We start from the raw sequence: 27746 nt of genomic DNA, 5'->3' as shown, positions 1-27746 counted from the left end.
AAACATGCCAAGACCTCGAACTGGACAGAGGTGCGTAAGCTCAAGATTTCGAGAGAAAAATACTGTCATGTTATTAGCGCAGACACACCTTTGATGTTTTCAAAACTACGATTTATATGTTGTTCAATTGAGTCTCGCGTTTGTATGTGGGACAAATCACCTATAAGAAATACTCAATGGATTGGTGACAATAGCACGTGAAAATGATGTGTGGGAGAAGATTAATTACAGAGTTATAAACTTATAATTGAAGATTTCATTTCCAGAAATACTAGACGGATTGTGTTTTCCGGTAAAACAGGAGGTCAATTTATTGGTTTAGTACTGACCTTTACTAATTTAGCATGAATATTTGATATATTGCTAAATATTGTATGAAGTAACACATTTTGAAGTTATGTTATTAAGAGGGTATGATTTATAGTCATATGAATTTTTTCAAATTTCAGAGCCCACTTTACATTTTGCCCGAGGGCCCAAATTCATGGAGACGGTTATGTACATTGGCTATTACAAAATGAATTCTAAAAGGACGGATTAGAGAAAATGAATGTATATCCTTAAGTATACATAGTATAGAGAGCTGCTTTACAGAAACGTGAACATTAGTCAAAGAATTGTGTGATAATGTATCCTACTAAGAATTTAAAAGTTGAATTGTTCTTTGTCTAATCCCGTATATGCATCGATCCTTCAGCCAAAGCCCATCACCTTCGGTGCGAATCTCAAGAAGCGGGTGAGCGAGTTGGGCAGGAACTTCCTCGCGAACAAGAAGCAGACGGTGGTGGTCCTCCCATTGTACTCACATGTCGTCCCGCCCCTAAGCCACTGCAGGAAATCCATCGTGACCTCCATCCTCGTGAACCTCGACGGGTGGGGGCCGCCATGGGACCAGTCAACCCACGTCACGGTTCGTCCGGCGGCCGCCTCAGGGTGCCGGATGTGGAGGAACGTCGGAAGGTAGTGCTCGTCGGCGTAGCAATTGCGCTTGCAAAACTTTTTGAAGACCGGGAAGTAGACGTCGTCAGCAACGACGTCGACGGCAAGGGCACGGTCCATCTCGAACCACTGTGAGCCCTTGCGCCACTGCCAAGGGATGATAGTGGGTGCCATGCCACGCTTGTATCGGCCCCGGCCCGTCCCGCCCAGCTCATCATAGGACTCCATGTACACCTTGGTGGAGTTGATGAGGTAGGAGTAGACGGTGGGGAAGTCGAAGAGTGGGACGTGTGACTCTGATAGGAGGATGAAGCGGGCGTTGGAGTGGTCCAACAGTGCGTGCGCCAAGAGACGTCGTTCGGCTTCCACCATGCTTATGTGGCCCCATTTTACCTCCTGTTTGTGTAACAATGGCAGCATGTTTAATGAAATTGTATGATTATAAATACTATAAGCTCTCTTTAACAATATATCATGATACGATGATGATCTGTAGTCAAAATAACTTCATACACTCAATGATGTGTGACTCTTTTTTTAAAGGTATGATGTATGACTCTTGTAATTTTTAGCTAATTTAGTGGTTCTATTTTTCTGGTTCTGTACGCAAACAGTTTTTTGTGTGGCAATGTACTTTTTTTGCGGGGGGGAGGGGGCATTGGTTTCAGGTTAGTCACACACAAAAAAGGCAGTGGTTTCAGTTAAAAGAAATAGAAGAGGAAGCTCTTTTTAAAAAATACCATTTGTATCTACTATATGATGTCTGAGAATACACGCAATCAAACTTTGTTGCCATGTTTCAACATGTGAGATCAATACCAAAATATTTGTAGTAATATTTTAAAAAGATTTTACTGGCACATTCACGTGAAAAACAAAGTAATTTTTTCATAGTGTGGACGGTGTATAGGTCCAACATAGTTCTATGTTGTAACCCCTTTGAACATTTATCGTACAAAATTCAGGTGATTCTCTAGGCCCCGTGTGCCGTGTACACATGCATACGTGAGCGACAGGGGATGAGAGTAATTAATTAGGACGATCCTCAAGGCCCAAGACATGCATGCATACGCAAAGTGCACAAGATATTCTTTTCTTTCAGGAAAGATTTACTCGAAAAAGGGTAGTACGTATGCATGGTCACTGTCCCCATACGTAAAGTGCCCAAGATGTTTCCTCTCGAGATCCATGCTATGCGTCTAGGTTTGCATGTTAACTACAAGTTTTGTATGCGAAATTGCTTCACACACGACACTTTTGCGCACGACCTAGCTGCAAACGATAGCATCAGCTAAGAAAAGAAAAAACAATTGCCTCATGTGTGCAGCCTCACTATTGGCGCTGTGATTGTGATTCGTGCATGCGTCGGCCGCAATCTATCGTGTGTGCGTGCAATAGCGCGCGCTGGTTTGTATGTCACACATAGCTAGATTGTCGATCGATCAAAGGCAACTGCGGTGCGTGAGGGTGTGGTGGTGGTAATGCTTCGTGGTTTTACGCGGGTTGAAATTAAAACAAATTGTTTAAAAGTGGTCAACCTTTGGAAATCGCGCCGGAATTCGCGCTCTGTAATAGCGCCGTTATTTTTAGATATTGAGGAGCTTGTTGCTCAGTTTACTTATCTTGACATTCTTCATGTAAGGAGACATGCCAATGTCCCTGCCCACCTTTGTGCAAAACTTACATGCACATTGGAGGTGACAGAGTGTTGGATGGACTCCCCCCGGGTTCCTGGTCACCAGCCTTATGGCCGATGTGGCCGGTGGATCATCGTATGAATAAAAAGCTCCTTAATTCCCCGCAAAAAAAATAGATTGTCGATCGACCAATCGCCTTCCAGTTTCACCTTTGATGAGCTCTTGCCTGATGACAACTCGGAAGGCCAGCGTGAACTGCCGTGAGGAAGCCGGTGCGCTGTGTGGTGGAGATGCATGCCGAGTGGGGTGAGGGTGGGGGAGGTTGGCAATAGGGAGGGTTGATCGATGATCACGAGGCATGCCATGCAAGAAAGGTATGGCTTCGACTTCCATGGAGAGCACCGGGACAACGACCACTCACTTCCCTAAAATGTTGGCTTCGTTTACATAAATGATCGAGTCGTACTGCATGGGCCACTGTGGAACCAATGTAGCATTGCGACATGTGCACATTGAAAACGTAAGAAAAATTGTTCTCATCAGAGAACAAGCGAAAGAAACTTGTCGAAAGATATACTAGGAATATTAACCATCATGATTGTGTGCACGTATGCACGTATGCACGTATGCACGTATGCACAAGCAAGAGGTGCACACAATCATGTCAAAAAAAAAAGAGGTGCATTTTCCATCCTCAAGTAGAAAAAAAACTTTCCCTCAAAAAAAATAGAAAAAAAAAACCCCGGTTTTCTAGTAGAAAAAAAAAGGTCAAGGAGGCAAGCAGCGTGTAACTTGAAATCATAGAGTGGACAGAAACCAAAGCGTCGTTTTCTGATCTAAAAAAAAAAACGTCGTTTTCCAGTTTCTTGGTTGTTTTCCAGTTTCTTCGGATGAACCGCGCGATCCCGCGCCGCGTGTGGGACTCCGAGCCTCCCATGTGATGGCGTCGATGGAGCCAAGACAGGACGGAGCATCCACAGTGGTACTAGTACTAGTACGACCAGTTTAAGTTAACCATGGCCCCCTGACACCTACTAGCTGCCTCAGATGGATTTTCCATTTTTCCTATCCTTCTCCAAGGAAAACGACGACACTCGATCGATCGAACGTCTCGCTCCACTTTCCGTGTGAAATCAGGACTGCCGATTGAAAGGTCAAGCTGTGCATGCATGCATGCATATGCTTTTTGAAAGCCCGCCATGTGAGAGTCGCGTCAATGCTTTGGAAAATAAGCTAGCTAGCTATGCCAAATGCCATCCAGTGGGCGTGTGATCGTCATGATTGTGTGCACGTATGCACAAGCAAGCAATTAATACAATGCGTAACGTACCTTGCTGGGAATGTGTCGGCGGTGGAAGGCGGAGCTGCTGTCCGGGGCGGCGGCGGCGGAGGCGTTGAAGGCCGGGCCGGTGTGGACGTAGACGGAGTATAGCCCGCGGTGGCCCTCGAAGAAGCGCTCCCACAGCGGCGCCATCGGCAGGTCCCACTTGGCCAGGAACAGGAACGCCACCTTGGGCGCGCACCCCGCCGCCGCGCGCACCGTCCTCGGCGCCGCCGCCGCCAGCGCCATCAGCCGGTCGTCGTCGTCGACCACCGCCCGCTCGCCACCCTCATTAGTAGTGGTCACATTCACAGGCATAGCCGCACGCTTGTTGGCACTGCCGGCATCAACCACCGGCGGCGACGGCGGAGACGAGACACCGGTTGCTGGTGCCGCCTGTCGTCGTTGTACTGGCGGCGGACCCGCATGCCTTCTAATGCCTGCATGAGCCACCGGCGGCGAGACGGCCGGTGCCGCCTGTGGGTGCACTTGCGCCGGCCGCGGTGGCTGCCGGCGGCGCACCTCGGTGGACACGTTGACGGGGGGCGACGGGAAGAAGAGCTCGAGGGCGGCACCTGGTAGAGCCGACGACGCCGTGGAGCCCATCAGGGACAGGGTCGCCACGATGCCGAGCGCGAAGCCGAGGGCGAGGGGGATGGCGACGAGCAGGGGCTTGATGGAGCACGGAGTCGACATGGCCGCCGCCACCATCCGCGCCACGGCACGCTGCTGCTGCTGCTTATGGTTGTCCTTTGCGCTCATGGCCGCCCGCCCGCCTGCCTAGTGGCTAGCTCTGTGTCGTGCGGGAGACGAAGGGGCGACGGATCGCTGCGGGTTCACGGCATAGCATGTAAAGGCGAGCCGGCGGGGGCGGCATCTGGGGCCGGGCGGTCGCCATTCACCGGGGTGTATGAATGTAAATAAATAAATAAATTCGTGAATAGTGTTAGTGGGAGGAATCTTCGGGAGAGGGAGGGGTCGCCGGCTGCCGAATTGGACCGGGGGAAAGGAATGAGCTTCGATGGGCCCACCGGGAGGGAGATGACTTGGTCCTCCTGTCTGCTTCTGGATTCCTCGTCGCGCGGTTCCTGCCGTGCATTGAACCACTGCACCCGACTCCTTTCCTCTCCCGTCCCAATTCACGCACGCGCGCCAGCATCCAAGGACCGTCTGAACAGTTGGACTGCATGATCAATGGTGTGTTTAAACCCCTCACGGTGGGGTACTACTATCATAAATCGGTACCGAGAGAAAAGTCTAAAATAAACCCAAACTCATATGGCTCACTGGAATTGAACCTTGAACTCTTCAACGGGACGCTTCTACACGCGCTTAGCCAAGCCACCGGTCCGCCCCATCTCCGATAGCCTTTGGGCCACGGGGGCACAGAGGATCTCGGTCTCCCACCTGCGAGAGGGACCTAATTCCCGTTCTTGTTAGATTCCGCGTCTTTGGTTGAGGTTGTGTGATGGCGGCGATGTTCCTTGGTAGAAATAATGTCTTCCACGTTCTATTGTCATACCGACGGTGCGTCTAGCATCGTCGGAGGACGTGTGAAGGTGTGTCTCCATCAAATCTTACGAGATTCGGTTGATGTTGGCCTTCGGTGGATCTGTTTCATCTGGTCTTCGCTCATCTTCGTTTGAGTGTTTACAGTTTTGATCCTTTTGATCTACGATTTTCTTCATCAACGATGATTGCTGCTCTGGTGCGCTGGTTCTATGAGGACTTAGCACGACGATCTACTACGACAAGGTTTGTCAGCTACAGTGAGGGAGGGGCGATGACGGCAGCGTGCCTTCGACATGCCTTCGGCTCGCTGCAGTACTTGTAGTCGTCGCTAGTTGGTCCAAGGACATGGTTGTATCTTTTTATTATCTTTATTATTCTTGCACTGTCATGATTCAAGATAAATAAATTGAAAGTTTCTCGCAAAAAGATTACAATAAATGTTGTAGAATTAAGAAAAAACACCTTAGCTTCTCCTGCTCCAACCGCAGATGCTAACGATGGCCTCTAAAAAGACCTGCCTCCGCCCTTGACGCTTTATCTCACACTGCAGAAGAGAAAAACACTCAAGCGCCCGGTTCCCTACTTTGCGTCGATGTCGGGCCAGGCGCCAGGATTCGAACGTCTAACTGTCGATCGGCCAGTAAATCGATCATGGCGCCTTACCTTACCTTTTACCTATCCTAGGTTTTTTTGCGAGAAAAAAACTTCTAATTTATTCATCATCTGTCAAGACAGTGTGAATAACACTAAAAGTAAAAGTTACATCCAGGCTTGCCAAGGGCGCATGAGTGAGGTTACCACGCCAGATCTAGCCGAGGCATTCGCTTGCGCTCTGCCACAAGGTCCTCTCACATTCTTATCCATTTCAGAAGGCCATCTTTCTCTCAAATTGCTTGTAAATTATTCAGAAAGTTAACTCTTGGGCTTTGCAGTCGATCGTTCTCCACTCCACTCTTACGATGATTGCCAACATCCATGCCATGGCATACGGTTTCTCTTCTAGGAGCTTTAGTCATGTTTATCGTATGTCGAATGTGGTGGCTCATATTATAACTCGTTCGCCCGAGTTATCTATCTTCCCTAGTGTACAGGGGCAGTGCACACCTACTCCGCGGTGTATCCGGGGCGGGGAGAATGCCTCAGTTGTGGCCAGATAGTTAGTACCCCTACTCCATATTATAATCCTCGTTCGTGAGGCCAACCGACCTAATGACACCGAAGTCAATTTCCTATACCATGGTCCTTTTTTTTTTGCAAATGTCCTGTAACATGGTCACCTTGCCAAAATTTGCCTGTACAGATCGTGCGAGTGCTTGCACCAGATATGTAGGCGAGCTCGACATTCAGTAGCATGATGTCTGGGTGGTGTAGTTGGTTATCACGTTAGTCTCACACACTAAAGGTCCCCAGTTCGAACCTGGGCTTAGACATTCAACTTTTTCTTCTGTTTTTTTTTGTTACTTTTAGATTAGATACGTTGCACAAAAAAGGTCCTTGGCAACTCAACTTTTTTCCTTCACATGTCTTGATTTATTATCTTACCAAATATACTGAGCGTAACACCTTCAGACAGACCAACTTTCCCATGAGAGCCATATGTGGAACGAAAACCATTATTCAGAGAGTTAACCCTCCGACGGTTAATCGTTCTCCAGTCGGTACGGTGATTCCCAAGATCAAGGCCATGGTAGTCTCAAAGCTACCGGTGAAGTTACAGATATCCAAGATCAAAAGGAGGGCTAATATAGTGGCTCACGAGATTGCAATGTTTTGTTTTGATAATAGGTCTATTGAATTTTTGTAATTCTATGGCAAATTTTGTAATGAATTGCACGAACGTTTTAAGTCAATTAATACATGGTGGAGTTTTTCAAAAAGAAAAAAATAATGTCGCAACGCATATTTTAGCCCGCTCGTGTGGATCATCTATCTTTCCTAATGTAACTCCGCGGCGGGCGTGTGTGTTTGGCCGTTTGGGAAGTGAAAGCTGGCAGAGAAATGAAGAAGGCTCAGGCACGCTCCTGACTTGTTTTCATGGTCAAATATTTCTCTCGCAAGCACAAATAGTTCCCAACAACTCGAGTCCCCGCAACCACTAAAGTATCTATCTGTCTGACCCATCATGCCCCCTGCTTGTCATTCGGGGGCATGGACCTCCACACCCCGGCCATGAGGCTACCATAGACCGAGTGGCAGATGCTCGAAACCGCGCACGGAACCGCCGCGAGAGGGCTGCCAAAGTGCTTGCCCGCGAGAACCACACCCAGCACCGAGTTCTGCATCCACAACAAAATCAGTATTATACAAACACTGAAACTTCTACAAGGAAAAGATAATAACTACTTACTACACAGAATGAAACTGCACAGGAGAAAGAGTGAAGCATCGATTGCATGCTTCCTTGGTTGCATTGATAATAAAATAAATGCAATGTGGGGTATCTGGGCCACACCCTATGGTAAAAACCTGTTTACAAAACGCGCAGCAGAAAATTACCTGCATGCCAACCTCGATCGAGATTGTTCGTGATGAAGCGATATCGATGCCGAGCATCCTTGAAAGCACATAGCCAAAGAAGAAGCCACATCCATGCAGGCAGATAACCGATAGCACCACTTGTAGGCCAGATGCTAGGATGGCCGAAGCATTCTGTGCAATCGCGTTGCCGCATAGAACAGCCACTGTTGCCACAGCAATGAACGGCATCAAGGGAGAAACCAGCTCAACCAAACGGCCCATGTACTGATTAAGCAGAGCACCCAAGAGAACGGGCGCTAGGACAACCTGCATTCAGATAATATCAACCTTAGCCAGACCTAAAGGAACTTGAACAGTTATTATACAGAAACTGTCAGCACCTGAGATGTCGACACAAACAGTCCCATAGGGTCTACTGCGACGTATTGCCCGGCCAGTTTTGATGTCAAGAGAGGAGTCATGAACTGCATTATGAGAAGAAAAAAAAGGTTATTTGGCTCCGCTGGAATATAGTAATTGGTGTAAGTGAGTCATTACCGCTGCAGCAAAAGTGCTTGCTGCTGTCATCAGCACTGAAAGAGCAACATTTGCCCTGCAACACAAGGATGCAAATTAGTCTACATTCTGATGCTAATAAAAATAAGATATAAAATTGGATTCTCTTTAATATTTATACATGTAGTTAGCAATGCATATAGTTTCAGATCCACTTTCATAACAGACAGGGATCTCCACTGAAGAATTAGAGATATTTGCTAAGATAAAAAAATAATAGTCAATGAGAAAACAATTTGTTCTGTTGATACTTCTGCATCAGTAAGTATTCAGTTCAACCATGTTATTAGGATGCTTGGGATAAATTAATAATAACGGTATATTGTGATGCACTAAATGTGTCACTTGACCATTCATTACTGACCAGTAAAAGTAGCTTTTAAGTTCTAAAGAAATCAAAGATAAAACCAGGCACAAGCATATGGCCATATGGAACCTGACCCTGTTTCCACCTTAATGTGCAGTTTTAACAAAAAAAAACTACAGTGTAAATTGATATGTAAACTTAATCAGTAATCTTGCATAATGCCCACTCTCACATGACTAAATATGAACAGGATGTCAGGATCAGGTGGTTTCGTTTTCATTTCAGCAAACTGTTTAATGGTCCTAGTCGGTTGGACCACTATAGGTGGGAAAGGCTTGTTAAGTGGTGCGGACTCCTATTGGCGAAAGCACTATAAGAGTGCAGAGACAAAGACATGCTGATTTGGCGGATGAACAGAGATCTGGTGGCTGAGTCGGTTACTTGTCAAGTACTCCCTCCGTTCCAAAATAGATGACTCAACTTTGTACTAACTTTTTTAAAGTTAGTAGTACAAAGTTGAGTCATCTATTTTGGAACGGAGGGAGTACCAGTCTAGTATCAGTCTGAGTTGGAGATGGGATACTGATTTCAAAGCTTGAATTGTATTTTGTTTAGCAGTCCAGAAGGAAGCCAGCTCAGCCAGCAGATCAAGGAGGAGTAAGTAGGTTATATCACACAAGTTAGAGGAGACCTAGTAAGGCTTATGTTGGCTGGTTCTCAAGTAGAAGTAGGTTGACTCAGGCTCTATAAAATGAACAGTGTGTGACCTCATACGTTCCCTACCTGTGCTTCACTTCTACCCTTTAGTGCTGTCTAATCCTCAACTCTTCACAGACTACACTTCTTCAGTAACAGTTTTGTAGTCGAAGCCGACTAAAACATTACTAGTAGACTTCAGACAATTCCTTCACAAAAAGGGATTAATGATTTTAGTCACATGTAACCAACTTCTGCCAGCAGTCAACACTAGACAGGCCAGCTTGAAAATTTGGTTATTCAACAATCTTGAGAAGAAATAACTCTCAGGAATCCCTATATATAAAACTATATGAACAGACTCAGAACAAATTAGTTTCAATTAGAGGCCCAGAACTTTGTTCCAGTACGATCGTGACTGTATGCAGGTTGTTACATTCTCTTGTCCTTACCTTGCTAAGTAGGTAACAATGTTGCTCGCTGTGCCTGCAGAGAGTAGCTTCCTTTCAGTTTAACCAGTTGAGAATCTATAATAAAAATAAAGAAAGGGAAAATGCAAGCATACCTCCAGGGCAACAGGAAACCAAAATCAGTCCAGCAGCATAATGGGATGGCAGGTTCAATAACTTGCTGATGAGATATCCGGACAGTGGCATCACCTGTACATAAATCACCCACTTTGAATTTTTGGAGCAAATAGAATAGCCGTAAACCGCGAATGCTTAAATAACAATCCATAGGTAAAATTATGGAGATCATGGGGCTTTCTTTTCTTTTTCTGCCTGAGAGATGGTGAAGTATACATGCAATGCACCATCCAGTCCAACATTTCAGTTAAGAAACTTTTATGGTTCACCTAATGGACAACATTTCACCCGGATAAAAAAATATTCCTAAGCGATTTGCAGCAGAACAGACATGGAAAAGTGAAAGTATGGCTACAAGGATTATTGCATCATCAAAAGAAACACCAAAGAAGTTGGAGCACTAACAGTGTATTGAAGTAGAAACCCAGCAGCCAACTCCTTGGGCATCAGCAGCGCGGTTCTCAGGTCATCAAGCGTCAATGTCATTCCCATTCCTGTATAAAGGGATCACAACCATGTTTCGATCATAAAAATTCAGCCATCGAGACGCCTCTGAAAGTCTGAATCACTGCATCTCAACTAACATGTACGGGCAAAAGACAAGGAAGGAACGGAGAAGCAGGGGACGGAGCCATGGACGGAGGGCACGGACCGAGCATGGTGAAGGACAGGCCGACCATCTGGGCGGTGGGGGTGACCCAGAGGAAGCTCGCCGGCCGCCACAGCGCGAGCGCGCAGGCCGACGCGACCCACAGCGGGAACCCGAGCGACAGCGCCTCCCCGACGCGCACCAGCGCGGCCCGCGCGCCGCCGGGTACCTGAGAGGGCGCCGACGCCGGATCTCTCGCCGCCGCATGGCACCTGCTCGACAGAATGCCGCGGAGGGGGCGGAGCGAGGGGGCCGCGCTGATGCGGAGGCGGGGAGTGGAGGGAGGGGGTCTGGTGAGGTGTGTGTGCGGGGTGGCGAGGCGGAGGCGGTGGTGGGGGAGGGATGCGGCGGCGGCGGTGCGAGCGAGTGGTGGCCGCCGGAGGAGAGCCATGGTGGCCGAGTGGAGTGGAGTGGGGCGATGGCTCCGGCGAGTAGTGTAGTCTGACCAGGACGATGACTGAATCAGGAGGATGGGAGTTGGGAAGTGGAGCCGTTGAGTTGTTTTTTTTCCCTGGCGCTACTCTATTACAGCACATGGGGCTATATAAAAAGACAAAGTCAGCAACTTTCTTACTCAAAATCAAAATCATGGTTTTCTTAGGGAAAAATCATCAACTTTTTTAGTGATCAACATGTGCTAAAAAAATCGTGTTTTTGTTCTTTTGTTCAGCCAAAACATATTTCATCATGAAAAATTGCAGACATGAAACATACATCTCTATGCATGTGTGTATTATTTTCAGCATATGCTTAAAAGGTTAGTTTTTTAACCTCTCAAAATTCCAGGCTCCATGGAGCCCGAGCTCGATCAGCAATCTCGGCGAAACTAGTACTAATAAGATTAAATAACCAACGACACACACATAAAGATTGAAGAGTACCTCAGGGAAGAGAGGAGGGAGTAGTTCTGGTGAGGTGTCTGTGCGGGGTGGCGAGGTGGAGGCGGTGGTGGGGGAGGGATGCGCTCCTGCTCTCCGCGTACTCATCTAGGGTTTCCCTGCCTCTCGCCGGCGCCGCCGCCGGTACGCCTCTTCTTCTATGATTCTTGGACCATGGAGGTGCGGATCCCGGTCTTTACCGGCAGGAGGGCTCCGTTTTTAGGTGCATTTCTGAGGTTTTATAGGGTTTGTGTCATGCTCAAGAAGACAAGATGGGGGCAGCTTCTTGAAGATGGAATAAGGTCCTCCCCGTCTAGCCCCCGTCCTGGTGATGTTTCAAGCATTGTCGGAAGGCGTGTGGAGGTTTGTCTTCGACGGATCTCATGGGATCCGGTCGGCGTTTGTTTCGGTGGATCCGACTGAATTCGGTCTTCGTTCATCTATGTCTTTTTGACTGCAGGTTAGTTCCTTCCGATCTACGCGTCTCTTCATCGGTGGCGGTTACTATTCTGGTGCGCTGATTCTATGAGGGCTTAGCACGATGACTTTTCAACTGTCTACTACAACAATGTTTACCTAACTCCGACAAGGGAGAGGCGATGATGGCGGCACGCCTTCTGTTCACTCCAGTGATTATAGTCGTCGCTAGGTGGTCTACGGACCTGGATGTAAATTTTGCTTCTCATGTTCTATGTACTACCTTGATAGTTGATGAATAGACCGAAAGTTTTCTCGCAAAAAATATGAATCCAACAATATAAATTTGTGATATACAAAATCTACGGTCAAAGTTGGGCATAAAATACAAAGGGGACCAATAAACCCAGACAGAGGTATTAGCTTCCAAAATACTTCTGTGGTTTTAGTTCAAGCTTATGGGGTTATCAAACAACACGATACCTACGGCCACGTTTGCTGCAGGAATTGGTTGCAGTATATTGATGTCATTATACTAATATTGAAATTTAAACATGAGAACTAGAACTAAAAATATGTGGATATACATATGAAATCAAACATGATCTACTATAGTTAATTTGCAATCAAAAAGGAACATGAACATGAGTAACATTGTGTTCATTCGCAAATATATGCCACATAACTGAATGGTCACTAGTCCTCCTAAAACTTAATTTGCTTCCTTCGTGAGCTAATTTAGCTGCTTTCGTAAGCCCATGACACTCCTTTCCAAAAGGGCGAAGCACCAGCAGATAAACAAGTCACGACCATGGGTCTTGTACTTAAAAATCAATGATCTTTCTCCAAAGTTTATCCACATCAGCAAAGTATGTTTTCATCAAAGATTCAGATCAGCTATAACTTGGTGATACGTACTGGGTAATTGTATCAGAAGGTTAATACTTGTCCCAGAAGCAATGTGAATGTGAAATCTGGGAGTTTACGAGAGTAATGGCTCAGTCATGGTACTAAATGACAAAGCAAATTTGTACAGTTAGGCAGCATTGGACAAGCACTAACTTTAACTCAAGAGCCAGGAACTATGTGAGGGCAATCCTGACGGTCAAGTCAAGTAAATTTTCTGTTCGAAACATGTTCAATTTATATGAACAACAGCTAAAGTCAATGCAAATAGAAGCACAAATGCACAGGCGGCCCCGCTAGTTCTTCTAAGAACAGATGACAATAGCATTAAGATTCAAGAACCAACGACACACACAACGAATACCCTTAGACAATCAACTAAGCACGATAAACGAGACACACATTGTAACGTAGCTGGATACATTCAGAACCCCAACAAGCCGATAAATAACATTGTATGTTGTCAATTTAGGCTATATTGCGTCGAATGAGTCTCGTCTGAACTACAAAATCCAGAGGCTCCTTTGTCAGATTGACCGCGATCAAGCTTCAGTCTGCTCCCTCAGGCGACGGATCGTGCTCCTGACAGTGACCGCACTGGCGGTGCTGGAAATGCAGAACAACAAAATGAGCACATATGGTGGAGCAGGACAATGAGCTATTTGGAAAATATACAGTGTGTAATTGGCATCAGCACGTACTTCATGGTATAGGCACCACCGGCCTTAACCTTCCCACAGTCCTTGCATCCCCAGATTCCGACTGCTTTCCTCTTCACGGCAAACTGTGAATCAAGAACGTGATGAGATAAAATAAACATTGAATCAAGCGGGGAGACTAACAAGTTATCACTATTGACCTATCTATTGAGTTATCAATGCTATCATCATTTCCATAGGGCTGGAATTGTGTAAAGTGACTAGAATAAAGAGCTGGTGGGCACTGTTCCATATCTAGAAGGCTACAATTGTTAAAAGAAGCAATAAGCATTAAATTTATGGGGTTACAAAATCCATATGCATGTCCAATGACAATGCAAAGGACTGCAACAGCCTGAAATAATAATTCTTTATATTCTGCCAATCAGCAATTTGGTAATATTAAACTAAATCATTTGAGAGTTATAAATGTTCATCATACAAAACAATCAAAAGCTGTCGTTCTTTGTTCCCTATCTAGAAGGCTACAGTGGTTAAAAGACACAACAGGAAGTAAACCCAAACAACTCGTGAAAAAGGGTTGCAACAGCCTACAATATAAATTCTTTATGTTTTGCCAATCAGTAATTCAGTATATTAAAACTAAGTAGTTATCCTCTAACTTTATGTTTTGCCAATCAGCAATCCAGCTTAAAAACTTAGTTATCCTTTAAACCATCACCATGCAGCAAATAACCTATACCATTATGCTGCTTTTTTTACTCACAGAAAGATAAGATGCGAATTTCAATCTAGCCAAATGCCAAAAACACTTGTCATACAACATAGATGCACAGTTCAACCACCAGCTGACAGTTTAGCATTCTATAATCAACGCAAGTACTGTAATCGATAAAACCATTGACAGATTTACCTTGCCACAGAACTCACAGAAGTACTTGGAGTGCTGGGAGACCTCCATCTTCTTGATCTGCTTACGCAGACTGGCACCGTACCTTGTACCTACACAACATTGACATAACTAGGACACATGAGCACAACAGTTAGATAGATCCATGAGATCGTTGAACAATGATCTGGGCAGCTGCAATGTTTTTACCATATTTGCCAACGATTCCAGCCTTCTTGGTGCGCTTCGTCTGCACATACATCAGAAACATAAGAAATTAAAACATTTTTCCACAAGTATAGCAGAAATTTCACATATCGAATTGATACAGGCAAAACAGCAATGTATGACCAGTCATACATAAAACATCAGGATAGTATTATCAGTAGTATGACAAGCATGATGTAGATGATCGCAAATTAGCAATGTATGTCATAGAATGCACCCAATAGTGAGTAAGGAACTAGTGCTGCCCAAGGCCTCATGCTAACCAATCAAGCTTTGGAGAAATGAAGGTTGAAGCTCAGATTTATAGTGGTAAATATTGTAGCAAACGGTGGAAGTTGCATACATACTCATAGATAACTGTAACAAATCAAGGATAGCATCAAGGTTTCATACTTCCATTTTATGGCAATTATTACTCCACCACTGATCATAACATATTAGTAAAACCGGTCCCATAAGTGGAAAAACTAACTACAGCAACATCTTAACATCCTCTTCGACCACGCAATAATAATACAGTATGATTCGAGCTAGCTGCAAATCGAACAGGAAAAGGGCAGCCGGCAAATTCGCTCCAGATCTGACAGATGTTACGGCTCCAAGGATGATTTCTCAGCGGTACAGACCAAAACCACGAAAAAACTAGTAATTTCGAATCCTTGTTTCTAGATCCCCGTGTAAAAGCTACTCGCACAACCGTAAACCTAGATGATTCCCACACCCCACACACGCAGGCACGAAGGCTGAAACTCGGCATCCAGAGGAGCACGGATCAGAGCCGCCGTAGATAGGAGTGAGGGGAGAGCGTACCATCTCGTCAGCGAGGAGGAGGCGTCCGCAACAACGGGCGGCGGCGGCGGCGGCAAAGAGGGCAGGGAGGCGGCGGCGCGGGCGAGAGGTCTCGGAATGGAGGCGGCGTGGTAGGTCTTATACGTGTGTGAACACGGATGGGCCTCGTTGCTGCGCCGGTGGGCTGGGCTAAGGCTTATCATTCCTACTTTTAGCCCATAAAGCTAGGTGTAACTCCTAAAAAAAGCGAGGTGTAGCCCAACTGGGCTATGGGCCAGATGAGAGTTTAGAAACACCAAAATTCAATTATTATTTTTCTTTCCTTTTTCCCAGAAATAAAGAAACGTTCATCATGATTTTTTTAAATGAGAGGTAAGGCTCCTCACTTCTAAATAAACCTTTTCTTGCGGGAACACTTCGGAAGAGACATAGAAAACAGTGCGTCTAGACAACTCAAGGAGTTAGCGAAGTTCTTTTTTCTAGCAGTAGTAGCTCTGAGAATCCTGCGGGTCATGAACTTGCAAAGTAAGTTCGAGTCAATGATCGGACAGCGTAATGGATCAACGCTTGTCCGATTGACTTTGTTCATGTAAACGCAATGTGTTTAGAGAGGAACTCATAACTTAGAAAATTAAATCTATTTCCTTATGCATCGACCGGTGTTGTAGAGGGCGGACATTTACTATGCATCCCTCCTACAGAAATAAGCAATGATGCTTAAAAAACGAGTTATTTTACTGAGCATTGTGTACTTTCCTAGCATGTTTTGAGCCTCTGGATATGTACCAGCAATTTTAGTAGGGGTAGTACCTACATGTGGCTAAGAAAAGGTCGATTATACACTAATGAGAGTGATCGATAGGGAGCATTGGCGTAGTTTCTATGCGAGTGTGCATGCTGCCCACCAGCGTTTGAGTCCAAGATTCCGCTCTGTGTGCTTAGTTGCTTCTTCTATAAACATATCCGGGCAAGGGCTAGTCCTGGCTGGTCTTATATTTTTTGAAAAGTCACCGGACCATGATGTGCCATAATGTTAGTGTTGGTGTAAAGAACCTCAACTTTAGAAGGAATCTTAATGCAGGTAGAGGTCGGAGGGGATGGCGGTTTATTTTCTTCATGCATGCATAGTAAATTGATTCTTTTGGTGCTCGGAGTGGATTGATTGATTTTCTTGGGTGATCAGGTACATGGCCAGATATATAGCTTGCTTGGGGACTCTTATTGGACTTATATATTTCTTTTTACAAGAAACACGGTAATGTCGCCTTTCATTGAAAGAATATTCCGCTTCTATGAGACACACACATGTCAAATATGAGGTTTGATCTCTGGTGGGCTGGGGTAGAACCATCCTCCTGACCATTCAACCATAGTTTTCGTTCTTTTATTGGACTTATGCATCAAGTAAAGGGCCAATTCTTATGTTTTGTAGAATGATACCATGTTGTACGTAAACCGACGCACACCTATTTGAAAAATATGTTTATATTTCATTTCAACAAGAAGTTCATGTTTAGTCAACAAGATCTACCAAATACCATGGTGAAGTGTACCTAAACCTCATACAACAAGATTATATCTCATTTGTTGCTTGCCACTATATCCCTGAAAACTTATGCAATTTCACCTCGTAGCAAAATTGCCCAGCTAGATTTTTTTTTTCTTTTGCGGGTCAGCTAGAAGCTGCATGCATCATTTCCTTACGTGGACGCAATATTTGGATTCGGAATGCACATCGCCCTTCTACTAGCGGAGGACATGTAGGAAACATCATCACATGGCAAACAGTTCAGTCTTAATTTACAAGGCTAGCAAAGCTTGGAATACACCATTCAGAGTGACTTCATAATCAATCGCCAACACCAATGCTTCTGGGCATTAGTGTGAAGGGACCTGGAAACCATAGTACACGCTCATTGAGCTGAGGTACGTAAGGCCGCCATAGAAGAGGTAACTGTTCATTCTTTTCATTCGTCGATACCATGGCCTGCAGATCAGATCAGATGAAGATACGAAAAATTGACGTAAAAAGGGGAAGCAGAGAAACGTAGTAGAGCGTATGTTTGAGATCTGATCATACCACTTGGGGTCACTAGGTTTGGGTTGGACCTGCGCGGAAAGATCAATGGCGAGGTGACTGTTCACTCTGGTACAGTGAGCCGGGTCGAGCTCAGAAATCAGACCGAACAATTCTTCTTTCTTGGTCTGTATTTGTGCGAGGCGGGAACGCACAAGGTGTTCCTTTGATGGCTCTGCCGCACATTTTGCACCAGGAAGCTGGCCACACAAGATGAGTTTGTTATCATACACATCAAAAGCAAGTATAAATGACCCATGGATGCAGCAAGTGATAGATCTATGAACGCGGATAGAATGTTTCAATTTTCAAAGCAAAAGCAGCAGAGATGATGTACAGTATCCTCACAGCATCAGTGTCATGAGATGTTGCTATTTAGTACTCCCTCCATAAAGAAATATAAGAGCGATTAGATCACTATTTTAGTAATCTAAACACTCGTATATTTCTTTCTTTACAGAGGGAGTATTTACTAGGTAAAAACAATTGATGAATCTATCATCCATTCATCCTCGGATCACGTGGCCGTATACTTGCAAACCAAAGAAGAAGGCTAGTTTTCTTAACTGTTGAGACGAGTCATAGAGCAAGTCAGACATACTACACATTGTTCCTATATTTCCAGAAGATAAGTAGTGCCGCTTTTTTTTTTTTAATTTGAGTTGATTGTCCCTAAATATGGACATGTCGAGAAAGCATGCATGCATGGCCTGGATTGAGTTGATTGGCACGGGAGGTTAATTTCTTAGCATACCACAGTGATGTTTCCGGTTGGCGGCTTGGCCACCGTTTGGAGAAGTCGCCGTTGGGCCACCACTTGCACGATAGCCGGCGTTGAGGCGGACGCCGTGTAGATGGACTGCAGCCGATGGAGAGCGCAGCCACCGAGCCTCCTCGACGCATGTCCAAGGGCCGCCGCCATCGCCGGATTTCGCTTCTTCTTCGATCGGACGTCTCAGCTCCTCCTCCTACACGCTCGATCGCCTCTACCGCCAACAACTAATTGTGTGTCGCCAGAGACCCGATACCGCCCTGCTACTTATTTATACGGAAACACTAACGCCCACACGTGTGGGCGTTAGTCAACTCGCCCACACCCCTCGATCGTCGTCCAGTGCCTTTTGCACGAATCTTGGCACGAAAAGGCTGATTTTATGTCCCACGTAGAACAACTCGTGTGTGTGGCGTGTGAGGGAGTTTGTCCGCACGCCGGTTTTCTCTCAACGGTCAGCGCGAAGTTGCCCGAACGTCCTTTTCTTTCTCGCTCGCCCACCGCTCTCTCTTCTTCACCTTATCCATTTCCCAGTCCCCACACGGCCACACCCCCACGAGCAGGAGCTCAATCCCGAGCGACCCCGGCGCCTCTCCCACACCTCCGGTGGCCAGCGAACGCCGACGAGCGCAGACAGGTTTCTTCCCACCGCCCCGTGCCCCTCCTCTTCTTCCCCTCTACTCGTATCCCCTCTCATCTGTATCTTTGTGCTGACCGGTAGGTGACCGGCGAGATGGGCGGTGGCAGGCATGAGGGGCGGGGAGGGGCGGGTTGGTGGTGAGCACCGGGTGGATCCCCTTCTCCCATGGCGGCTTGGGTGGCGGTGAGGGAGAGCTGCGTGGTCTTCCCGGCGGTGAGGGGAAGGTCCAGGGGGACCGGATGGCTGAAGCGGAGGAGGCGGGCGCGCGTGTGGCTACTTCTGAGGTTCGAGCTCCGCCGCGCGCCAGTCTATTTGCGTGCTGCCGCCGCGCTACTCGCCAACTCCTGCCCTGGGAAAGGCGGGGGCGGGCCGGCGGGTGTCCCTGGTGGGGCTCGGCCTCCGCGGTGGACGCAGGCGCGGGCTGGAGCTACTCGATCCGGTGGGCAAGCGCCACCCCGCATTCTTTGTCAACATCGACGGGCTTGCGGTCGTGAGGGGCAATGGCTTGTTCGTCAGGGTGCCGCGGCGGCCCAACAACTACTGGCTTCCCAGTGTAGGCTGTAGGCTGTAGTTTTGGTCTGCTTCCCAGTGTTCCCCTTTGTATCAGTTTGGTCATCGTTCTCTGGGTCGTATGACGTAACTCCTGGCTGGTTGATGGCTTTGTTAAATCAAAGCCGGGATCTTCATGAGCCTTCATTCCAAAAAATACTGGTTCTTTGGGTATATCTTCAAGCATTCCCCAGTTTCTTATTTGGCCATGATAGCACATGTCAGAGCATCACTCACATCGAGATCTATACTTCCACACCTACCTCTTTATTCAATTTGTAGTATCGATGCTAGTTTCTCCATAAGATCAATTTCTTGTTCTACTCCATGGTCCATCTCAAACCAACGCTTCTAATAAGATATAAAATTTGAGTTCGACCTCTCGATCTATTTGGAAGCCGCTACCGGTGTTCACATAAGATCAACGCTTCGTCCTACTTCAAGATCCATGTCAAAGCATGACCCATGAGAGATTTGCTCTGACTCCGGAAGTCCTATAGCTTTGTTTTTGGTGAGATCCGTACTTTACTCTCTGCCATGATCTTCTGAAAGCATCACTACCATGATATCTATACTTTGAGAGATACCTTCCCCTCTTACTTGGGGATCTATGGATCCTTACTTATGGTTATTGTGCATTATTTTCCATCCTGAAATCTACTTCTATGTTTTATGTACTCCTTGAAATATTGATAGGTCATATTGTAGGTCTTTACTTCCTTATATCTAGATCTATTATGATATTTTTCTTAAAATGCTTATCTCTAATTTATCTCTATTGCAGATAAAATTTATCCAGATTTCGAGGTTTGTTCTAACTTGCTTTACTAGTTTTTGCAAAATCATTCTTCTTTTAGTATCTCGGGATCTATCCATGTTGATACCCATTTTCTCTTATGAGTGCGATAATCCAGCTGGAAGCATCGCTCATAGAGAGATCTTTACTTTGAGACCTATCTAGTTATTTGTCTAGAGAACTGATATTGGTACTTTGGTGAGATCTAATTTTGTGTTCTACTTCATGATCCTTCACCAACTACTTGTTATAGCGAGATGTAAATAGGAGATTTTACAATTGACCCATTTGAAAGATCACTACTAGTGTTGATGTAAGATATATACTTAATTCTACTTCCCGATCCATGTCAAAGCATCATTAGTGACATCTTTAATTAGAAACTGTGAATTCTTAGAGCATTGTTTCTAGTGAGATATGCACTTTTCCTTTGCATGATCGATCTCAAAGCTTTGCCTCTAATGAGATTGTACTTTCAATGATACCTTCACTTTGCTTGAAGATCTATGTGTGGTCTTGAAGATCCATCATGCATTATTTTCCATCTCAAGATCCATTCTTATGTTCTATGTCCTCATAGAAAATTTTCTAAACTATACTATGTAGTTCATTACTTCCTTATATCTGAATTTGTTATCATATTTTCAGAAAATTCTTATCTAGTTTTTATTGCTACTATGGATAAAAGTTTTGAAGTATCTTGAAGATTTCAATTCCCATTACTATTTTTGGGTCAAAATCATTACTCTTACGATAAAGATTTCGATGACATACTTCTTTCAATACCTCTAGATATATCCCATGTCCATTCTTGTTATCACTATAAAAAATCATCTTCCTGATCCACCAAAATTCAGTAGCTCACTTCTTTTATGATCTACCATATAAAACCCCCTACATGTTACATTCAATTTGTCAAGGTCTCTTACAATGATCCATCACAACTTTATTTAAAACCCACTTTCCAATCCACCTAGATCCAGTCAAGCTCTTATACAAGATTTATAAACAACCCATGTTTATCTTGTCTTATTTTATCAAACTATTTGTTCGCGAACTATCATGAGTAGCTGTCACAATTTATCTATTTGGTCTACCATATTTGACTCAAACTTCTTCCACTATCTACAGGTCATGTTGACAAATGATTTTCTCTCATTTTTGCAAAAGAATGTTTCATGATCCAACCGGAATTCTTATTCATCCATATAAATCATTGCATATTTTCTTTGTGTACGATTGAGGCTAAAGTCTGTATGTTCTCTTGTTCTTTTTTCGATCCTAATTTTTTATCTAACAAATAATTTTGTTATTTTTCTAGACACATTGAAGGAAACAGAAACATTTTTGCCCTCTATGAGAGAGAGAGGCATTGGAGAAAAGCAATGACATGTATTTTTTATTTTGGGTGATACATGTTGAAGAAGAAGATATAGTGCGGCTAACATCAAAAGGAATGGAACCTCAGATATGTTAGCTTTATCTTATTTATCACCATTTTCCTTTTTTTATTTATTCAATTACTTTTTAGTTGAGTTACACATTTATAATCTCTAACAAAAATTAATGCGTAAAGTGGTGTTTATCATGTTTAGTTATCTCACATAATCTAACATGTTAGTTTTTTGATTTGATACAACGAAACCTTGGCTATCCAAGTGAGACTTTAACTAGAAAAAAGAAACACCATTATACTAGGCTAGCTTGGCCACTTTGGAAAAGATAAAATTGTTCTACCAGATTGTATTAGTAATGAATGTTTCACCCTAGCAGTGCAATAAACCATTAAAGTCTCACAAAAAAAGCTCTAATGCATTATGCACACGGGCACACGCACAAGCACACACACACGTGCGCACGCGCGCACACACACACACACAAACACACTTATCTATTCGATGCATTATGAGGCCATCAAATTCTCTTAGCAAAATGACAAACTATTTTGTTTGGCAAAATTAGAGGTGTGATTGTTGGTATCTCCTAAAGCTGGCTAATTTTTCCTGTACTATTGTGCCTTTGCTTACTAATATTTTTTGGTAGATATTTGGATGGATCTAATCAATTTGTTGTACTTTTGTCTTATTCTCCACTAAGTCACGAAATTAGTCCTTACCTGTAGTATCATACCATACTTGTTTGACATATTCATAACAAAAAGGGTGGTTCTTCTCTAGCTTATGAAGCCAAGCTCGCATTCACATCACTACCTTTCGCCGGAGTACATGAGGTACCCCAAATACACACCATTATTTTAGGGAAGTGAAATGCATTTTCCTATATATGTAAACAATTTTAGTGGCATATAATATCATGCGTTTAGAACCATGCACATACTTTAAAATAAGGTTTCAATCATAAAGATTACTTTGTTATAGTGACTCAAGACTTTAATCAAGAATTATGGTTCACGTTTGCTCTTAGGCACTTCCACATTGGAGCACCTTATTAGAGAGGTGACTGTAGTACATTATTCTTCCTAAAAACACGCATACTTGTTTTTGTCCTTTTATTTTTTCGTGCTGCTTGTATGAGACGCACACCCACATATTTCTAGTGGGTTGTGTCTATAGTAGTAATGATGAGTATGGACGGTATAGCAAGGCGGACTAGCATACGTACCTGTGGAGCGAGAGCGTGGCTGCGCTAAGGCTGGGACCACCGGCGCCCCATGGTGGCATCAACTTTATTGCCTCCACCCTCGCCGCCTTGCGGTTCCAGTAATTGAGGGATGACCGGTGGCGCACCTCGATGAGGGTTTAGCTCCGCTTCGGGTGCAGGTGCATGCGCGAGCGGCTCACGGTGACCGCGCCAGCGCTTCCTATGGCCCCATTGGAGTGGCACGGGTGCGTCTAGCCCTGCGATGCTGTTGCCGCCGCAACTGCCGACGTTGGGTGCCTGGAAGGTGTGCATGGCAACATTGTAGAGATGGTGGCTCACGAGGGGGACGGTGAGCACACCGCCAATAGCAGGTGTGGGGCATGACCCAATGACTTGTGCTGCTCAAGCGAGGTGCGGGTGATGCTGGTAGCGCGAGGCCTGGAGGGAGAGTGGGAGGGGAGCGTGTGTTGGCTTACCTGCATGATCAGAGTAAAACAGCAGTGAAGAAGGAGATAAAGAGGAGGCTGCTACATGAGAGATGCTGATCCCATGCGAGGCTCCTCCTTGGTCGATGCACTTTCATTGTTGTTTGGGACATCGTGTCACCTAGCCACTCCATACCGTGCCTGGTGGCAATAGACATGAATCACATGATGAGGTAGCCAAAATCCCTCCCTCGCGTGGTTTTGCTCTCAGTGTTCTTAGTTCTTCCCGTGTAGTGTTCTCTGAGATTACTCCAGATTTACCTTTTCGTTTTCTTTCCTTTGGTGTGCGTTCATTTTTCGCAGCAAGTCAGCCGATTGGGGCAGGGCCTATCAGGTTCCTGACAGAGTAACTGGTCTCTTTACTGAATGTTGCCAATTTGGGTCGGGCAACCAAACTGGCAAAGATTGGAAAAAATCCAACAATAAGAACAGATCAGACGACGTTGTTAGGTACCAGATAGGCCCTGCTCCAATCGTTCGGCTCGTAGCAAAATAAACACGCACACCGAAAGAAAGAAAATTCTGACTCAATCGCATATAACACAACACGGGAAGAAGTAAGAAAGCCCAGAGCAAAATCATGCGAGAGGGGGGCACCTCATCATGCGGTTCATGTCCATTGCCGCCATGATGGGTTTGTAGAGGCTGGGAGACGCGATGTCCTGAGCAGCAACCGTGAGTGCCCCGACCGAGAGGAGCCTTTTATCGGACCAATGTTTCGTGTAGCACCCTCCTCCTTGCCCCCTTCTTGGCTTCCATTTCACTTTGATCACGCACGCGAGTCAACACACACTCCCTCACACTCTCCACCTATGCCTCAGTTGACGGCATCGCCCACACCTCACTCGAGAAGCTCAAGCCGTTGGGTCGCACTCCTCCCCCGCCGGCCAGTTGTGCTCACCCTCTGCACACGTGAGTCACTTGCTCTACAACGTTGCCACACACACTTTTCAGGGACCCAACATCGGCAGTTGCGACAATGGTATCACGGGGCTGGACGCACCCATGCTGCTCCAACGAGGCCATAGGAAGCACTCTTAAAACCAGCGCGAGCCACCCGTGCGCACTCCCGCTCCCATACCGAAGTTGGCCCTCGCCAAGGTACATGACCACAAGGTGGTGAGGGCAAAGGTGGCAAAGATGATGTCAACATCGGGCGCCGGTGGTCCTAGCCTCAGGATGGCCACACTCTTGCTCCACTGGTATGCAAGGCCCTCCTCCTCACTATACCATTTGTAATGATCATTACTGTGTGTATTGTCGTAGTTCTCTACTAGTTCTTGTCACATGTAGTTCTATGCCTCAGTTACACTTTTTTGGACTCATCCAACATACTAAGCATGTTTTTTGCATGCCTGACATCCATCCATCACATTAAGCATCAATGCATCTCCAATCTGGGCCGGTCGGTGAACTCAGTCTGCCGGTTAAAATAATAAAATTCCCTGAACAGTTTGACAGTGGGCTCTTCTTGAAGATAAGCTTCACGAAAGACTTGGAAGTTGCAGATGTTGGAGACAGAATTGGGACCAATATCTTGTGGATGAAGTTGGAAGAATTGTAGCACGTCTCGAAAGAATTTTGAGCTGGGCGGGGTAAACCCCTGGATCATATGATCAGTAAAAACAATCACTTCTCCTTCCTTGGGTTGAGGAGGATTTTCAGTGCCTGGACCCTCCAATGGATGCCATTTTTCTGGGCTAAAACGTCGGTTTGAAAAAAATTGTTCAGACCATCCTCGGTAACCCGGGATGGCACACAATTTCATGAGGTGAAGGTCTTAGTCATTGTTGATGAATGTCTAAAAAGAAAATATTGCCGGCTTAAGACTATATTGGTTAAACCGGTCATTGGTTCGAAGGGAAGGATTATAAACATGCAGTATGTTAAGCCGGAGGTTAGTGTGGAGGTATGCAGAGCAATCTATTGGTGGTTTAAAAGGGGACTAATGGTACTTGGCGGGTTATGGTTTATCAGTTAGCCACCCACACGGCTATCCGTTTTCAAATATATGAGTGAAGAATTGCTAAGTGTTGGACAAACAGTTTTCACAGATCGGTGATATAATTTTGGATCTACAGCAGTTCAGATAATGAAGAAAAATCTAAAACTAAGTGGCGGCATCAGAACAGTTCACGTGTTCAGATGAGATCTCTCACGGAGGGGAGGCGTTCAAATATCAAGAATGAGTGCTAAACTGACACCGCACAAGATGAGCACTAAACTCAGATCAAAACTACAGAAAACAAGGAGGAACAAAGAATAACTCGAGCAAACCCTAATGGGGATCTATGGTGAGGAAAGAGGAAAGCTTACCGGGGCTATTGGACAGTGGAGGCGCGCGGAGGAGCTCTGGTGCGTTCAGGTTGATGCAATGGCTGAGGTTGAAGTAGTGGATGAAGGTTGACGGTGGCGGCGGAGCTCGGGCGCTTGAGGCGTCGTGAGGAAGAGGAAGAAGCCGAGGAGGCAAGGGGATAAAATAAAAAGGACCCCTATCCCTATTTATAAGGAAGTGGATAGATGGCATGCGTGGGAATCAAGGAGGCTGAAAAATGGTTATGTGACAACACAGATGCCTCAATTTTCGGAGATTCATTAAAAGTGAAGGCATATTGAGATTTGGGCCTCGTGTGATATTAATGTGAGATGTTGTCATGGCGGGTTACCACCATTCTGTGAGCTGACGTCACGGCGGGTTATAAGATTTCGTAAGGATTGACGAGGAAGGCTTTTTTCTAAGTGTTGAAGATTGATATGAACAAGTTCATATCAACCTGGGGCCTAATGTTGGGGATATAACTATTGGGTATGACCCGCCCAGGAGCGGCCGGGTCATACCACTGGCGGTTCATAATGAGAAGGCCGAAGAAGATGATGAAGATGGCGGTTCATGAAGCAAGCTTACCGAAGGCCCAAGACCCGGAGGAGACTTGAGGCCGACGAGCATAAACCGCCATATGTTTAACTTGAATGTTAAGGAAAGTATAGTTCTGTCACCGAGCCGGGCACGTTGTGTATGAGCCGGCCGGGACTCTGTAAGCCACTGGGCATCAGCCTGTGTATATACAGGGGTGACCCGACGGCGGGTTAAGGCAAGAAACAACAAGTTGAGAACTAGGTCAAGCGTATTCGCTCCCTGGTAATCGAAACCCAAGCAATACAACCTAAAGCAGGAGTAGGCCTTTACCTCGTTGTGAGGGGCCCGAACCTGGGTAAAAACTCTATGTGTCCCTTTGTCCCGTTTTAACCCCTTCAAGCTAACCACATCGCGATGGCTCCACACCTAAGTCCTCATGCTAGGGCATCTGCCGTGACAATTCCACGACAAATACTATTCTTTTGGTAGGATCTATTCTTTTGTTCTACTTCATAACCTTGAAAATTCTCCAATTATAGTGAGATCTAAAATAGGAGATTTTATAGCTGACCCATTTGAAAGATCATTACTAATGTTGATATAAGATCTATACTTAATTCTACTTCATGATCCATGTACAAGCACCATAGGTGACATCATTAATTTGAAACTGTGAAGTACTTTGTATCAGCCATGATCAACCTCAAAGCATCACCTTTAGTGAGATTTGTACTTTCCCCGATGCCTTCCATTTGCTTGAAGATCTATGTGTGGATCTTGAAGATCTTAAAGATCCATGGCTATCGTGCATATCAAGATCATTCGTATGCTTTATATCCTCATAGAAATATTTCTACATGGTACCATAGTTCATTACTTTCTTAGATCTGGATTTGTTATCATATTTCAAAAAAAAAATCTTTTCTGGTTTTTATTGCCACTCTTGGTAAAAGTTCTCAAAGTTTTCAACTTGCTTTACTATTTTTTGTTAAACCATTCTTCTTGAAATAAAGAATTAAGGGCAAACTTCTTTCAGTACATTGAGATCTGTCCCATGTATGTTCTTGTTGGTGCCATAAAAAAAATCCTCTTCCTGGTCCACCAAGAATCATTAGGTTACCTCTTTTAATATCTACTAGATCAAACCCATATAGGCTTCCTTCCATTTGTCATGGTCTCTTACAGTGGTACATCAAAACTTTATTAAAACCGACATTCTGGTTTCCTAGATCCATTTGAGCTCTTATACAAGATTTATACGACAACCTTGTTTCTATTTCCTTATTTAACCAAACTCTTTGTTCATGATCTATCAAGAGTAGTTCTTAAAATTGTTCTGTTTGGTCCACCATGTTTGGCCTGAACTTCTTCCACTATCTACATATCATGCTGACAAACGATTTCTCTCATTTTTGTACTAGATTTTTTTCACGATCTAACAAGGTTTGCTACTATTCTACAGTTCATATATTTTATAGCAGTGTTATTCATCCTTAAATCATTGAACACTATCTTCATGTCT

At 45.0% G+C, this 27746-nt stretch overlaps 3 protein-coding genes and 1 non-coding gene across 5 annotated transcripts; 1 reads left to right on the top strand and 3 right to left on the bottom strand.

Annotated features, from left to right (window-relative positions):
* Positions 1-400: 400 nt before the first annotated feature.
* LOC123098399 (glycosyltransferase BC10) lies at positions 401-4798 on the bottom strand. The gene is made up of 2 exons (XM_044520377.1): positions 3907-4798; positions 401-1335 (listed from the first exon to the last, which is right to left on the bottom strand). The coding sequence occupies exons 1-2, from the start codon at positions 4657-4659 to the stop codon at positions 694-696; spliced, it is 1395 nt and encodes a 464-aa protein (XP_044376312.1). The 5' UTR covers positions 4660-4798; the 3' UTR covers positions 401-693.
* A 1967-nt stretch (positions 4799-6765) lies between these two features.
* Positions 6766-6839, top strand: TRNAV-CAC (transfer RNA valine (anticodon CAC)). The gene has a single exon. It is a non-coding gene; the product is annotated as a tRNA-Val (tRNA).
* A 569-nt stretch (positions 6840-7408) lies between these two features.
* LOC123145040 (probable sodium/metabolite cotransporter BASS1, chloroplastic) lies at positions 7409-11187 on the bottom strand. The gene is made up of 8 exons (XM_044564349.1): positions 10685-11187; positions 10438-10526; positions 10011-10104; positions 9898-9931; positions 8425-8479; positions 8268-8351; positions 7906-8193; positions 7409-7685 (listed from the first exon to the last, which is right to left on the bottom strand). Exons 1-8 carry the CDS (start codon positions 11070-11072, stop codon positions 7530-7532), a joined length of 1188 nt encoding a protein of 395 aa, XP_044420284.1. The 5' UTR covers positions 11073-11187; the 3' UTR covers positions 7409-7529.
* A 1876-nt stretch (positions 11188-13063) lies between these two features.
* LOC123145049 (60S ribosomal protein L37a-1) lies at positions 13064-15621 on the bottom strand. Of its 2 annotated transcripts, XM_044564366.1 has the most exons (5): positions 15469-15621; positions 14641-14680; positions 14455-14543; positions 13584-13666; positions 13064-13488 (listed from the first exon to the last, which is right to left on the bottom strand). In XM_044564366.1, exons 1-5 carry the CDS (start codon positions 15469-15471, stop codon positions 13425-13427), a joined length of 279 nt encoding a protein of 92 aa, XP_044420301.1. In that variant the 5' UTR covers positions 15472-15621; the 3' UTR covers positions 13064-13424. The 2 variants fall into 2 exon arrangements, with proteins under 2 accessions (XP_044420301.1, XP_044420293.1); XM_044564358.1 differs by lacking the exon at positions 15469-15621 and having other exon boundaries at positions 14641-14707.
* Positions 15622-27746: the final 12125 nt, after the last annotated feature.

This window comes from Triticum aestivum, chromosome 1B (assembly GCF_018294505.1).
Source record: "Triticum aestivum cultivar Chinese Spring chromosome 1B, IWGSC CS RefSeq v2.1, whole genome shotgun sequence".
Taxonomy (NCBI): domain Eukaryota; kingdom Viridiplantae; phylum Streptophyta; class Magnoliopsida; order Poales; family Poaceae; genus Triticum; species Triticum aestivum.
The sequence above is the reverse complement of the archived record's forward strand: the minus strand, read 5'-3'. Positions and strand labels throughout refer to the sequence as shown.